Source organism: Aotus nancymaae, unplaced genomic scaffold (assembly GCF_030222135.1).
Source record: "Aotus nancymaae isolate 86718 unplaced genomic scaffold, 86718_ANA_hifiasm-v0.15.2.pri h1tg000155l, whole genome shotgun sequence".
Lineage (NCBI taxonomy): Eukaryota > Metazoa > Chordata > Mammalia > Primates > Aotidae > Aotus > Aotus nancymaae.
Genome location: NW_026988570.1, coordinates 3,111,482 through 3,126,508, shown reverse-complemented (window position 1 = coordinate 3,126,508; position 15,027 = coordinate 3,111,482). Strand labels below are relative to the sequence as shown.

At 43.5% G+C, this 15,027-nt stretch overlaps 1 protein-coding gene across 5 annotated transcripts in view; it reads right to left on the bottom strand.

The window, feature by feature from the left end:
• NCK2 (NCK adaptor protein 2) overlaps positions 1 to 15,027 on the bottom strand; it is a 148,023-nt gene that overhangs the window by 30,110 nt on the left and 102,886 nt on the right. For 4 of the 5 annotated variants that reach the window (XM_021670976.2, XM_064371693.1, XM_012435646.3 and 1 more), the window contains one exon: positions 11,633 to 11,874. In XM_021670976.2, coding sequence (XP_021526651.1) covers positions 11,633 to 11,858 — 226 coding nt within the window. In that variant the 5' untranslated portion in view covers positions 11,859 to 11,874. The remainder of the gene's footprint in view (positions 1 to 11,632; positions 11,875 to 15,027) is intronic. The other variant, XM_064371694.1, reaches the window with a different exon arrangement.

The window sequence follows — 15,027 nt, the reverse complement described above, 5'->3', positions numbered from 1 at the left end:
CCATATTATGTGGGTCCTTCCTCTTAGGAACAATCTCGCAAGACAGAATTTTAATGAATTCTAAATTCTGATACATTATATTTAATTCATGTTCATACAATGGTAAATTATACAACAGAGATATGAAAAGTAAACGTGAAGTGTTAAATGCATCTCTGAGAACCCACAGAGTCCCTGTCTTAGCGTGGTAAAGAGACGATAAACAATTTGTCGGAGAAGCGGAACGTTTAAAATAGAATTAAGATAGCTTAATTTCTTTCCCCTTATGTTACATACAAACTTTTCAAAGGGAACAGTCTGGCTTTGTAGTGATAAAGGAAAAAGTGGTTCCTTGGAGAGTGGCTTAGTTTAGAAAGTATATCTGAATGATATCAGGATGATTAACAGGAATTTTCTCATTCCTGAAGAACATTCAACTCAGAAAAACAAACTACTTCTAAGACAAAATGCACCATAAAGAATCAGCTTCTCCTTTTACATGACTCAGAGAATATACAAGACACACTGAGCATCCCAACCACTCAACACCCAGGAAGCACATATACCAAAAATTACTGCGTAAATCTCATTTCCAGCCTGTGTCAGGACCAAGTGCCCTGTAGGAAAAGCCTAATGTTCTCTAGATGAGGGGTCTCCAACCCCCAGCTGTAGAACAGTACCTCCGTGGCCTGTTAGGAATGGCATGTAGCAGGAGGTGAGCAGTGGGCTAGCAAGTATTACCCCTGAGCTCTGCCTCCTGTCAGGGGGGCGCAGCATTAGATTCTCACAGAAGTGCGAACCCTACTGTGAACTGCACACGTGAGGGATCTAGGTTGTGCGGTCCTTTTGAGCATCTAATGCTGATGATCTGAGGTGGCACAGTTTCATCCCGAAACCTTCCCCCCAACCTCCTGCCACCATCTGTGGAAAAACTGTCTTCCACAAAACCAGTCCCTGGTGCCAAAAAGGCTGGGGACCATGTTCTAGACGAACTCCACTGTGACAGCTGGAACTGATAACAGCAAGAAGTCGTCTGTGTAACAGGATCTTGACTATATGTTTATATTAACACTGGGAAAATCAACACAATGTTAACCGTGATTACTTCTGAGTGATAAGATCACAGGGCATTTGCTTTTCTCCATTATGCTTTTCTATAGTTTCCAAATTTTAAAAATAATATCCCTTTCTTTAAGACTGAGGACATTGGGAGGCCGAGGCAGGTGGATCACGAGATCAGGAGTTCAAGAGCAGCCTGGCCAACATGGTGAAACCCCGTCTCTACTAAAAAAAAAAAAATACAAAAATTAGCTGGGTGTTGTGGTGCGAACCTGTAGTCCCAGCTACGCAGGAGGCTGAGGCAAGAGAATCGCTTGAACCTCGGAGGCAGAGGGTGCAGTAAGCTGAGATGGCGCCACTGCACTCCAGCCTAGGCGACAGAGCAAGACTCAGTCTCAAAAAAAAAAAAAGAGGACAATTGATTAATAGTTTTATAAAACTCAGGCATTTCAGAAACTACGATTCTGAGGAATATCTGTTTGCAGAAACCTGTGCCATACAAAGAAACTGACAACGAAGATGGCTGAAGATGAGTCATGCAGCAGCGGCACACGTGTGCTGACAAAACTGCTGCCAAATTAAACTCAGTTACAAAAAAAGAGTACGTTCCTGTGACACTCAGCTTCTCAGTCATTTTGATTAATGGCTCTTGCTCACGTCAACATTAAGGAACCAGGAAAAGTTACAAACTGGGGAGCTGTTCCTTTAGCATTTTGGGAGCTAGTGCAACAGCAGCAAATAACTTCAGCAGCCGTGTGGGTGGGAGTCGCCAATACTGATGCCTAGCAGGAATTGCTTCTCCATCCCACCCCAATCAGCACCCCCCGCCAGCTCCCCCAATTCCTGAGACTGAGCAGCAATCACAAGAGGTGGAGTCAGGCCACACTGGGCTCAAGTGTCAGCCCCAGCACGTACTATGTGTTTTTGGCGCCTCACTTAATTTCTGAGTCTCAGTTTTTCCACAAGCAAAATGAGGCTATTATGATTTCCCTAGAAGGCTTACGGTGAAGATGAAACAAAAACATATTCGGGCATCTAGCACAGTACCTAGCACACTTTAGACACTCGAAGATAAATAATTATCATGGCCCATTCACTGGGAAAATGCATGTAAGATCGGCTGGGGGAGTTGGTTTAGGCTTTCCTACTGCGTGAGCTTTCTGTTTATCTTCAGGGTGGGCCGCATACTCCTTAGCAGGGAGTGAGGGGAGCACTGATGCTGCCTGGGGGAGCCTTTGGCCCTGACACCAGCTACCACAAGGCCTCCTACTGGGGAGGGCTCTGGTGATGGCTTTTCACCTCTTTCTAGTGTTAGCGGTGTTATTCCAGTGTTATTCTTTCTAGTTTTATTTGGATGGTGTTAACTTAATCTAAAGTCATCCAATTGCAGGGAACCGTGTGTGTGTGTGTGTGTGTGTGTGTGTGTGTGTGTGTGTGTGTGCGCGCGCGCACGCCGCAGGCATGCACATGCAAGCTAGAGGTTACAGATCTTTCCCATGGGTTCGGAAGGCCAAACTCATGCCTGAAAGGAACAAGAAAGAATCCAAAAGAGGCAAGGGCCAGTCCTTAACAGAGACTGAATGCCTAGCTGAGGTACCTAACCAGCTGCCTCAGAAGTGCCAGCTCTCCGAGGTAGGCCCTGGATTACATTATCTTTACACATCTGAAAATAAAAATTCACTAACAGAAAGGAAGTATGTCATGAGGATAATTGTGTTATCTTCCAAGCCTGAGATTCACGCCTGTAGCTTTCTCGGCATCCTACTGACGTCCCGCCCTAAACCTCAGACTCCACCAGGCACCGTGGCTCAGTCTCCCCTTATTCCCCCAACTCTCTGGGTCACTCTGTTGGTCCTTCAGGCTGGAAATGCTTGAGTCATTCTAACACTTCTCCGAGGCGTTCCCCATCCAGTCAACAGATTCCTAGGGGTTTTCCTTCAAAATCTCCCTCTTCTCTTTAATCCTCCAACCCCATAGCTGAGCTCAGGGCTTGGGATGTCACCCGGGGTCACTGTCAGGCCTTGTCCCCTGCTTCTCACAGCCAGGCTCAGGCCTTTCCAGTCAAGTCCTGAAAACAAGGATCAGGACCCCTGCCGGACACCCCAGCAGTCATCTCCCCCATAAGCCCTGCAGAAACCTCCAAGGGTTCTTTATTCACACCCAGGGCCTTCACAATGTGGTGTACTCCACCCCCAAGGCTGCCCCCAGTCCTCTTGCTCACCCTAATCTGGTTGACTCACCGGTGGCCTTCCCACACCTAGGGGTTTCCATCTACACATCCTGTCTTGCACCCTCCAACCATCAACTGAAACACCACGTTCCCTCGCCAAGTCTCAACCCAGCTCAGAGTATTCTTTACATGAATGACTTCATTCAGTTCTCAAAAATTTTATGAGACAAGCAGTCCCTTATCCCATTATACAGATTATGCAACTGAGGCTCAGAGGATTCAATGGCTTGTTCAAAGTCACTCAACTATTAACAGTAGTAGGTGGCAAAGCCTGGATTTGAATGCGGGTGGTCGAAGACTCCAGAGTCCTGCCTCCTGCCCACAATGCTACATGCCTTCTGAAAGCGCAGGTGCCCGAGCTGCACATCTCAGCTCTGGTTTCCCATGGCACAGGAAGGGACGGTGCAATCATTTGAATGAGGACTGTCTATCTTGTGCCAGTATTATTTTCCCAATTATATTACAAATACAAGCCTCAGAAAGTCAGGGACTAAATCTTATCCTTCCTTCACATCCCAACCAGATGAAATATCTGACCAGGCTCCCCCTTCTGATCAGAACATACCCTATTACACTGTGGTGGTCGCTGCATTATATCTGCATCCCTATTTCAAAGCCTTTGGTCATTGTTTTCAAAGGTCACTCACAACAGAGAATGCAGTAGCTCAGACGAGATTTCCAAGGGATACAGAAAAGGACAACTGAAGCTTAGACTCAGCTTCCAAAAGAACTAGGCTGCTGCATTTGTTACCTAAATTTCATTTCAGAGATGAACAGCTCTGCCCTTGTTGAGACCTGTGAGAATATTTATAAGCACGATGACAGACCCACAATCCTACGATGCTGAATGAGAATTTCCAACTTCCCGCAATCAGAGGCTGTGAGCGAGCCTAGGAGCTCAAAACAGCCTGGGCCAATCCAGCAAGAGGCAGAGATGGTTTTCACTTGCATGCTGGGGATGTGGAGAGAACCCTGATGAATAATTAGAGAAAGTTCTGAGTCAGGTACTGTTAGAACCATTCTGTGAAGCAACAGCTGGGCATATTGACACCTGGTGTTATTCCCATGTTCTAGGTCCAACTGCAGCAGATACTCAATACTTTCTGGCCCCTTAAATGCTTATGCCAAACTTAGGGCACTGCCCAGGCACAGCAGAGTTGCCCAAGTCTCCAGACTACCAGCTACCTTTACAGCCTAGGGTAGTCTCTAAATCACTGCTGATATGTCTCCTTGTTTTAATGCAAAGGAAAGTTATAAAAACAGCACCAAAAAAAACTATTTTCCCAAACCATTTGCTATTAAGCTGCCAAGACGATGTTCCATGACCTGAATACTTCATGTGTATTTCCACAAGCGAGGGCATTCATCATAATCAGTTAATTTATATCAACACATGATTATCATCTAACCCTGAACTCCTTTCAAGGCTTGCTAGTCAGTCCCAAGGTTTCTCATTTCTAAAACGAAAAACTTGGAATAATTCTGACTCTGCGACACAGTCCCCCCAAATGAACAAAGTGGCCTAACACTAAATCCAGACAGTCAATTTGGTATAGGAAAAATATTCAGATTAGATCTGAAGTCCCCTCTGGGTCTTGTACCTGTGACTGGTGTATTCTCAGGCTTAATTTTTTCATTTGTGATTAGTAACACTACTGAGGCTGGCCTGGAGTGGTGTCACATATTTTCACGTGAACTGACATTTTCATATATTTATGTACCACGTAACTAAAAGCATCTTGCATGACTACTCTGCTAACTTGGGTCTTCCAATCTAAGTAAAATCAGCATGCTTAACCTGAAGCACAGGCTCAAGACTGACCCCCTCCACCAGTCTGGAGCCCTCAAATTCTTCCTAGACATAATTCCAGAGTCTTTACTACTGATAAAAAAAAATGCGTTAAGTGTAAGCCGCTTGGTCACCTGCAAAGTGCTATATAAATTGCACACTGATGCTGCTCTTATTACATGTATTTATGTGGGCTAACCCTAATTAAAGGGCCTTTAGTTACCCTGGGCAGAGCTGCCTTCTCTTGTTCCAGTGTACAAACCAATATCCTGATCCCTGCCTGTTACTTCTTGTAGCCACTATGCAAGTAGAAGAAAGGGAAGAGGGAGCAGAAGGGAGGGAGGGAGGAGGCCAGTCTGATCCTAAGATAAATTGCTGAGCATGACTTTTGTGGTAAGACTCAGTGTGCTTTAAAATAAGAGAAACTGGCCAGGCATGGTAGCTCACGCCTATAATCCCAGCACTTTGGGAGGTCGAGGCAGGTAGATCATCTGAGGTCAGGAGTTTGAGACCAGCCTGGCCAACATGGTAAAACCCCTTCTCTACAAAAAATACAAAAATTAGCCAGGTGTGGTGGTGCATGCCTGTAGTCCCAGCTACTCGGGAGGCTGAAGCAGGAGAATTGCTAGAACCTGAGAGGTGGAGGTTGCAATGAGCCAAGATCATGCCACTGCACTCCAGCCTAGGTGACACAGTGAGAATCTGTCTTTAAAAAAAAAAAAAAAAAAAGAGGAAAACCTCAATGGTACCAACAGCCCCTATCACTTTCAGCAGGTAGCTATACAAGAAGGAAAGCGACTTGGCTCCTGGATCCAGCAAACAGCACCTAAATGTGGGCATCCTTCCCTGTAGAGAGGTGGTCAGAACCTGGTGCATGAGCCAGACTTCCTTTCATAAGACACGTGATGTCTGCATACAGTGTCTTTAAAGATCACATACGATCTTAATGCTTTAAAAATGTTGTAATGGCATCTATTGTTAAAACCTGGCAGATATTTATTTTTTACATAATGGGGAATTTGTTAGTCCACACTTAAAATCTAAAATCAGACTCCACAAAGGTGTAAAAAGTAACTGAAGAATGCAATTCAAATTGCTCTCTTCTCCCTTGCAAAGGCATATGTATCCTTTACTTTCAGGAGAACTCATTTAGAAAATGGTTGATAGTTTTCTGCACACATTGTTACCTTCACTGCTGCCTGGAGGGTTTCCACACCAGGCTTGATTCTCCTAAGCCACCTGCCCCAAGTCCCTTCTTTCGGGATCCACAACCCCTGGGTTCCTCCAGCGTAGCAATAGTGCCCTGGGGGATCCATCCATGGCTCCTCTGAGTGAAACTTGGCAGAAGTAGAGAGAAAATTCCCCATGTGGTGTGCCCCACAAGTTGCAGTAGCAGGGAACGGTTAATCCAGGCATGAGAGGCAATCCTGGTAAATGCACAGGCTGGCGGGGCATGGCTCTAGACTCCTCCATCTCCAACACAGTGCCGTGGGCATCCACAGCTCCCTGAGGACCAGTCTGAGCTTTTCAAGTTTCTTCATCCCCAGTTCCTCCCCAGCCCTGCAGAAGAACATGAGATGCCCCTGCTCAAATCTTCAACTGTTCATGATCACCCTGGATCACGCTTGAGTCCTGTGCACAGCCCAGGGAGTCCTCCTCATGCGGTTCTGACTACATGCTCGCTCATCCTCCATGCCCCCTATGAACTTCACTCCAGCAATACAATGCCCCTCCTCATTCTGAGACGCCCACAGCTTCAAAGGTCCCTGGGCCTGTGTGGAACATACACACTCCGCAAGAGCAGGGGCTCTGTCCATCCTGACCTCTGGGTCGGAGGCTGACACTTGGTGGAAAGGGTCCCCTTGTGGATGCAGGAACTCTAAAAGTTCTAACATTTTGTTCTGATGGTTTTGTTTTTTTGTGGTTCATTTTTTGAGACAAGGTCTTACTCTGTGGTCCAGGCTGCAGTGCAGTGGTTCAATCACTGCTCACTGTAGCCTCCAGCTTCTAGACTCAAGCAGTCCTCCTAGTTCAGCCTCTTGAGTAGCTGGGACCACAGGCACATGCCACCACGTCCTGCTATTTTAAAAAAAATTTTTTGTAGGGACGAAGTCTTGCTATGTTGTCCGGGCTGGTCTCGAATTCCTGACCTCAAGTGATCCTTCTACCTCAACCTCCCAAAGCACTGGAATTACAGGCATAAGCCATCGTGCCTGCTCCTGATAGTTGTTTTGAATTGACATTTTTCTAAAATAAATCTCTTAAAAACAAAAGTATAATACTAACAGAAATAAGCAGTTAGCTTTGCAAATTCCTACAAGGAAGGTATGCCCATAAGTCTGCCCCACAGACCCCGGGGCAGAAGATCACCAATACAGAAGCCCCTCTACCCTCACTTGGGCTCTGCTTTCCTCCCTCCAAAGTACTGTAATCTTGACTCTAATACCAAGCGCTGCTTTTAACTGCTTTTGGATCTTACATAACAATCCTACAGCTGTATTCCTTTTTATCTTTGATCAGTTCAATTCCAAAGCTGACCCTATATGCCTTTCAGAACCTTGTCAGTTTCACATACAGTTGCCAGTTACCCTGTCCCCATCCAAAATCATCAGCTCAAACCAGTGTAAAGGCGATTTCACAGTGAGCATTAGGGAGCCCTCTCAGCAGCTTCTGTGTTCCCAGATCTGGCTTGGATCACAGAGGTAGGAGTTTTGGGGCTGATCATGACAAGTTTCTAACCACCCTAGGCCTAGGTGTGGTCTCATTGGGAGGAATGCTGACAAATGAGCCCTGGGGCAGGTCACACTTGATGCTGAAGTCCTAGGTGGGTAGGGTGGCAAGTTGAGCCTTGGGCAGGTGGGCCTGTGAACATACCCTCCTGAGGATATGATCAGGTTGCAAATGGAACTGTAACTTTTTGGGTAATGTGAGTCAGCCCTTAAGCCTATGCTAACGACCAAAAAGAGAATTAACCTTTGGGGCCTTGCAGGGCTCCAGCTGGTGTCATAAAGTAGTAACAAAAAACTGCTCTTCAGTAGCTTGAAGGAAAATCTTTGAAAAATACCTCCCTGGGAGCAGCTTCCCCATCTCAAAAGATGTAGCATAGTGCTTTTACAACACCTAGCCTGCATGATTTTCTAAGTGAGTGGCAATATCAAGGCCAGACCTCAGCCCAGGTCCACTCTCCGCTGAGCTCAGAGCTGTGCAGTCTGAACCCTTCAAAAACGTCAGCTGATTCTGCCAGCAGAAGCGGTCCTTGATCATCATCATTCTCTGTTATCTGTGGGAGAGTTCTAACTATTCATCATCATACACTGAATATGAGAGGAGATCCAGTATATAAATGTTTTGACCTTGTGAAAATAAGAGCTCAGATTGTTTTATTCACTTTTAAATTATTGCAGAGAAAGAAAGAATGTGAATACTTTCATAAGAGCTCTTTTTGTCAAAGGTAGTCACACCTTTCCTCAAGCTACTCTTACAAAGTACTGTATGTGACAAAATTAAGTTTACTACCAACTTCAGGACAGCAAATGAGTACCAGAAAGCAGGAGAGATAGAGTTAGGGTAATCTGCAATTGAGGATGCAACACACAACACTGTGGCTTTGCTGGGGAGGTCGGTGCCATTTTATTCCAAAGCAGTGGGGAATCTTACCATGTATTTATGAATTAGGTGGACTCCCAAAGCAGTGAAAATTGCAAATGTGGGTGGTGCCATGAGTAATTACTAGATTGACCCTACGAGTTAAAGATCAGCCTGGGCAACATGGCAAAATCCTGTCTCTACAAAAAATACAAAATAGCTGGGTGTGGTGGTGCGTGCGTATAGTCCCAGATACTCGAGAGGCTGAGGTGGGAGGACACCCTAAGGTCAAGACTATAGTAAGCAGTGATTATGCCACCGCACTCCAGCCTGGGCAACAGAGTGAGGCCCTATCTCAAACAACAACAACAACAACAACAACGAAAACCATGGTCAGTATACATGTGGTGTACTTTCAGTGCTGTTTTCACTCCTAATACAGAGCAGGGATAATTTCTGCTGGCTGTACAATTGGCCTAAAGTCATACTGTCATTCTGATGGTATACCTATTTAATTATAATCACCAACAATAATAGGAAGCCATGAATACTTTGGCTCCTATCTTTTTAGCAAAAAAAAAAAAAAAGCAAAAAAGTAATGGGAGTGGGGAGCTATGGAAAGCATTCTTACTTTCCTTCTTGGCGAAGCCACATCTATAAACTTTGCACAGAAGTTACTGCATGATGGTGAGACCTGGTCAGGGGGTGCCTCCTCTTCTATTAGATGCAGCTCAATGGGACAAAGGAAAACTCATGCTGAGATAACAAGGTCCCTTTGTCCAACAAAAACCACCAGGTAAGCAGGATAAAGAGATCAAAACAAAAAATATATACTAACCATGGGGATATTTCTCCCTCATGACAGGGATACTGATCCCCAAGGGCCTTTTGGCTATGAAGATCAACTGCTAAAATCAATACAAGCGTTCAGAACATCATTTTATCTGTATTTTTACAGTACCTAATGCTTAACAGAAATGTTTCCCAAGAACTGCCTGCCTGGATTGAAACCAAGCCTATGGGAGAGCTGACACTACAGAAGAGGATACGATCTACTCAGCACAGGCCTAGAGGGCAAAGTAAGAGCCAAAGGAAGAAAGGAAGTTAAAGAAATGTAAAGATCTGATTCTATTTAAGGAAGAGCTTTCTAACAATCTGTTTTCTCCAAAAATGGGATTGGCCTACCCAAGCCGTCGCTGTGCTCCAGCAGGGCTGGATGGCCATCTGTCAGGGATGGGCGCAGGTCCAGCGCCAGCTCCAGGATGGGCGGCTGGCTCAGTCGGAGAGCCTGGGAGTATACCCATTGGCTGAACCGATCACAACTCACAAAAAAACTAAGCATGTTGGGTGGAAGATGTGGTCTGTAGTTTTAATTTGTGGCTTTGTCTTTTCTCCTTCTAAAAAACTGAGGAAGAAAAATGACAAGGTTTTCAAACTTCCAGGTCACCCAGAGCACTTGCCTGGCCTTGTTCTACTTCCTACCAGTCTCTGAGCATTTTGTGCTTTACTAGAATCTTGTGAATACAAAAAAATAAAAAGGCAGTGGATGCAAAAAAGAAAAAAAAAAAGAAAAGACACAAGTCAAGAACGTAACAATGTTTAGCATCATTTAAAAGAAGGTACTTTGGTGAAAGGCGGAAATTGGAAAAATAAAGCTCAGGGCAATCTTCGAGTACTTCTCTATTCACGCTACTCTCTTTTTTGGTAACCACAGTTAATTAAGAGTTATAAGCATAAAACAGTGTTTCTTTCAAGTAGCATGCTTATGTGGGGGAAAAAAAGATGAAAGAGAGGCAGCTCAGTGGAGAAGGACCATACTGCTAATGAAAAATGAAATTTCTCCATCAGGCTGAGAACCTATGATGACCAGTGACCTGGTATGATTCACACAAAGTCCTGTGTCTCACCTGTCTCTCCAAATCATGTAACCTAATCCATGCACAAAAATACTACCTGAAACATGAAGGCTTTAAATGATTTTGCAGAGGGAGTTGAGACTTTTCAAGATCGCATAAAAGGAAAGATGAACAGTTTGCAACACCCACCACATTTGGTGTACAATTTTACTTTCAGTTTTCCCATGTATTCCTCATTCTCTGCCCCACAAAAGGAAGGAAACCCTCTTGCTAGAAAATTTTTTAAAACCCTAAGTAAATGTAACACCGGTGATAATATTAACTCATTTAAACAGCAAGCCCTTAAGTGATAACCTGCAGTCTTGGGTACAGACAACATTGTCCTCATAAGAAGGTAACAACAATGTTTCAATGTCTGCTCAGACGAGTCATTCTTCAGAAAAGTCCTCACAATTATTTTCTTAAGTAATCTGAAGCAGCAACTACTATAAGTCAGTCCTGTGTGCATGCACATGAGAAAGCAAGATTGGATACTGTTAACTTTGTGTAACTCCCAGGGGCATTGCCCATGTCCTGACACCTGGGGGAAAACAAGGCACATGGAGAGAGGGCCAGACAACACTATGGCTGAACTGGGCCCCTATCCTGGAGCGGCCTCTCACGTCACACAGGTGCCCTCTTAGCTAACAGCACCCGGGACCATGGTGTGATGCAGCATCAATTTCAGAGAGGGAAAAAGTGCTTTGGCTCTAGGCATATAGGCCAAATGGACAGGATTTTATAGGAGAGAAAGAACTTCATGGCATGATACTGGCAGAGCTGGGTAGACTTAGAGGTGAGAATTCCAAGTCAGGGTCCTCTAAAGTTTTGATACAAGGAGATACCTCTGCAGAAGTCCCAAGCACATAGAAGTGTCTCCATATACAAGACCCCAAACTCCAGAATCTCCCGGAAATGACAAACATCTTATTTCTCCATCTTCATTTCTTAATTCTTAGATTTTTAAAAAGACAACTAGGAAGATGTTAACATTTAAAACACTTTTTTTTCTTTGAAAAAGCAAACAAACTAGAAAGATGGACGGTATCCCTTGAAATGCACAAGGCTTCCTCTCTCCAGTGGGTGAACACTCACCTAGTGTGTCCTTCAGGTTCTTCACGAGGGAGCCCTTCTTCAGGCTGTTCTTCCGCTCCACATAGTTGGACGGCACATAGCCTGTCCTGTTGGCCGCGTTCCTCACCCGCCACCATGTCTTGGAGTCATCTAGCAACCACAGGCGCTCGTTCTTCTTGATGTCCAGCTCCTGGTCCTGCTGGGCGGTGTAGTCCCACTTGGCTATCACAATAACTTCTTCTGTCATCTTTCATGGAGTCCTTCTGCCAGCAAAACATTTGGAGATGCTCATTAGAGAACTACCTGGACACTTCATCCTTTGCACCAACTTGAAAAATTAGGCACTGACAGTTTTTATTACAACTCTGCAACCGGTTTCCTCCTGGGTCTTGAAATGCTCAACCTTAAAATGTCCTTCTTTCAACAAGCTTTAGTATTTGGTTTAGAAACAGCAATCTTAGGAAACAAATCCTATCTCACTGTTCATTGTACATGAGGAAATCTCTAAAAATTAAACTTGCAAAAAATTCTACATAACAATATTATAATTAAATGAGTCCAATTGATTAAGTAACACTGCCTCCTGATAACTGATAGGTTTACATTCATTTTCTCAGGATATGCTGTGTCTTATGAACATATTTAATAAATGTAACATAATCAAACTACTCCTATTAATTAAAATTAACATTGTACTAATGCAAGGTGGTATCCTGGATTGGATCATGAAACAGAAAAAGGAAATTAGTGGAAATACTGGTGAAATAAAAATAAAGTCTAAAAGTAATAATAATAAATAATTGTCAATCTCCTGGTTTAGACAACACACCAGTAAGATGATACTACATTCACGTAAGATGTTAACATTACGAGATACCGGGTAAAGGGTATATGGGAATGTTCCGTATTATATTGGCAACTTTTTTTAAAAAATATAAAATTATTCCTAAAAACTTTCATTCACACAAAAACTTGTACAGGGACATCTGTAGCAGCTTTATTCATAATTGCTCAAACTTGGAAGCAACCAAAATGTCCTTTTAGTAGGTGAATGGATACATAAACTGTGGTACACCCAGACAATGAAATATTCAGCACCAAAAAGAAATAAGCTATCAAGCCATGAGAAGGCATGGAGGAACCTTAAATGCATATTGCTAGGTGAAAGAAGCCAATCTGAAAAGGCTACACACAGTGTGATTCTGACAGTTTATCCTTAACCAAACCTCAGCCAAGTTCCTTTGAATCCTCTTCTCATTAGGCCTTGACTTTTGTACTTCTGTGACCATCTTTGCATTGCCCAATTTTTGCAAGACTCTCCTGCTAAGTTGCTCTAGCAGGAATCCTCCATCCTCCACATCTGATCAGGTTCCTCATCCTCTACCATCCCCCCTCCCCCAGGTGACATCTGATCACCCTGTCCTGCCTTCAGAAGAATCTTGTTAGGTTAGTTTAGCCAGAATCCCCACCCTCCACCCCTGATGTTTCCTCTTAGTAATTTTCCATCCACCAACTCCCTTATTTTGCTCCTTGCCTACAAATGCCCATTCTTTGTTGTATTAATATTAGGAGTCAAACCTAATCTCTTTCTTGACTGCAAAACCCTACTGTAGTAGTCCCTCTGAATAAAGTCTAACTGTTCTTTAACAAATGTCATGAATAACTTTTTTCTTTCAAATGGTATGACATTCTGGAAAAGGCAAGACAGTAAGAAAATGAGTGCTTGCCTGGGGCAAGAGGGAAGGGAGGAATGCACAGGTGAAGCACAGGATTTTTAGGGCAGTGAAACTACTCTGTTCAATACTATAATGGCAGACACCTGTCACTATACATTTGTTAAAATCTACAAAATGTGCAACATCAGAAGTGAATATAACATTTTTCCAAAATGAAAAGTTTATCAAAACAACAATAAATAAATGTGTATATTATATATCTAGTAAAGTTAATTTTGGAAGTAATAAATAGCAAAAATACAGCTGAATAAAATAATCAACTACTTCAGCAACTCTGTACTTCTTAGGTAGAAGATGAACCAGTATTCTTTCAGCAGAAAAATTCAACATTCAGTCCTTAAACTAACTACACATTTCTCCAAACTAGGGAGAAATGAATGATGAAAAGACCCTGGACTAAAATCCCCTTTCCCCCGACAGAAGCTCTCATTATTTTAGAGGGATGACTTTAGGATTACAGGGGATCTATGCACATTGACTCCATGGAAGCATAAATATCATTTTTAAATAACATGATGTTTTCTACTAGATGCTAAAATTTTTTTATAAATAATGCATGTTTTTTTCATGAATTAACTTCCAAATTTGAAGATAACAAACCTTTTGGGAAGGAGGAAAGCCTCTGCATAATGTATACAATATCCAAAGGATAAAGTTTACATAAAGCTCCTATCAGAACTGGAGACTATTTTGTTATCCACTTTCAGAAAATCTCAAGTCCATACCATGTGGAACTCCCTAATCCAACCTTTATGACAGATTAGAGTTTTGAAAGTCATAAAGGTAAATTTTCTTTTTTTAAGTAACAACAAGAAGAGCAATAGCAGTAAGAGGAACGGAGCTCAGAGAATATTGCATCTGAATACCAGGTTTCTTTCTTAATTACACAATTTCCACAAGGTTTTAACAAGAGCAGCTTGTCACTTAAGAACAGTCAAGATCTGGCCAATCAAAGCTGTTTATTAATATTTCCTACTGAATGAACGGCAGTTAAGGAAGAAGCTGGCTGGGCCTGATCTATTCCCATGCACACAGAATGTCATACTGAAGCTTTAAAAATTCTACTGCATGAGCCCTACTGCAAGTCAATTATATCAGGATCTTTATGCGAGAGGCCTGGGCATCCAAGGAGTTTTACATCTGGCAATATAATTCTGCTGAGTCTTAGGTGGGAAAAGCCAAGCGAGAGAACCGAGCCACAAAACAATGCCCCACAGAGCATCCCCGGGGCCACCACTTTAAGCTCCGCGGAACTGCAATGGGCACCTCCCACATGTCAAGGCGTTTAATCTTGGGAATATCCACATTTCAGGGAGGTGTCATCTTTTAGATGACTAAGTGTCACAGAGATTGAGTGCCTTGTTTAATGACAGGATTTGAGCCCAGGCCTGTGGACCCCCACCCAGTCTGTTCTCATGTGCTCACTCCTAGGGGTGGGTGTGGCTGGGGGCCTGACACTAGTCTGCATTTTTGAGAGGCTTATTCCAACTCAGAACTAGTTTCTAGGACATGTGAGAATTAAAAGTTCCCATACACCTAGGAAATGACTGCCTATTGGTTGGCCATAGCAATGGGCTTAACCTTATCTTAATGGCTCAAGGACCGCCCCCATCAATTTAAAACAAAACCTGCTTCTGCTCACTTACTGCACTGAAGTCCACCAATCAAAAACTGCCTCAT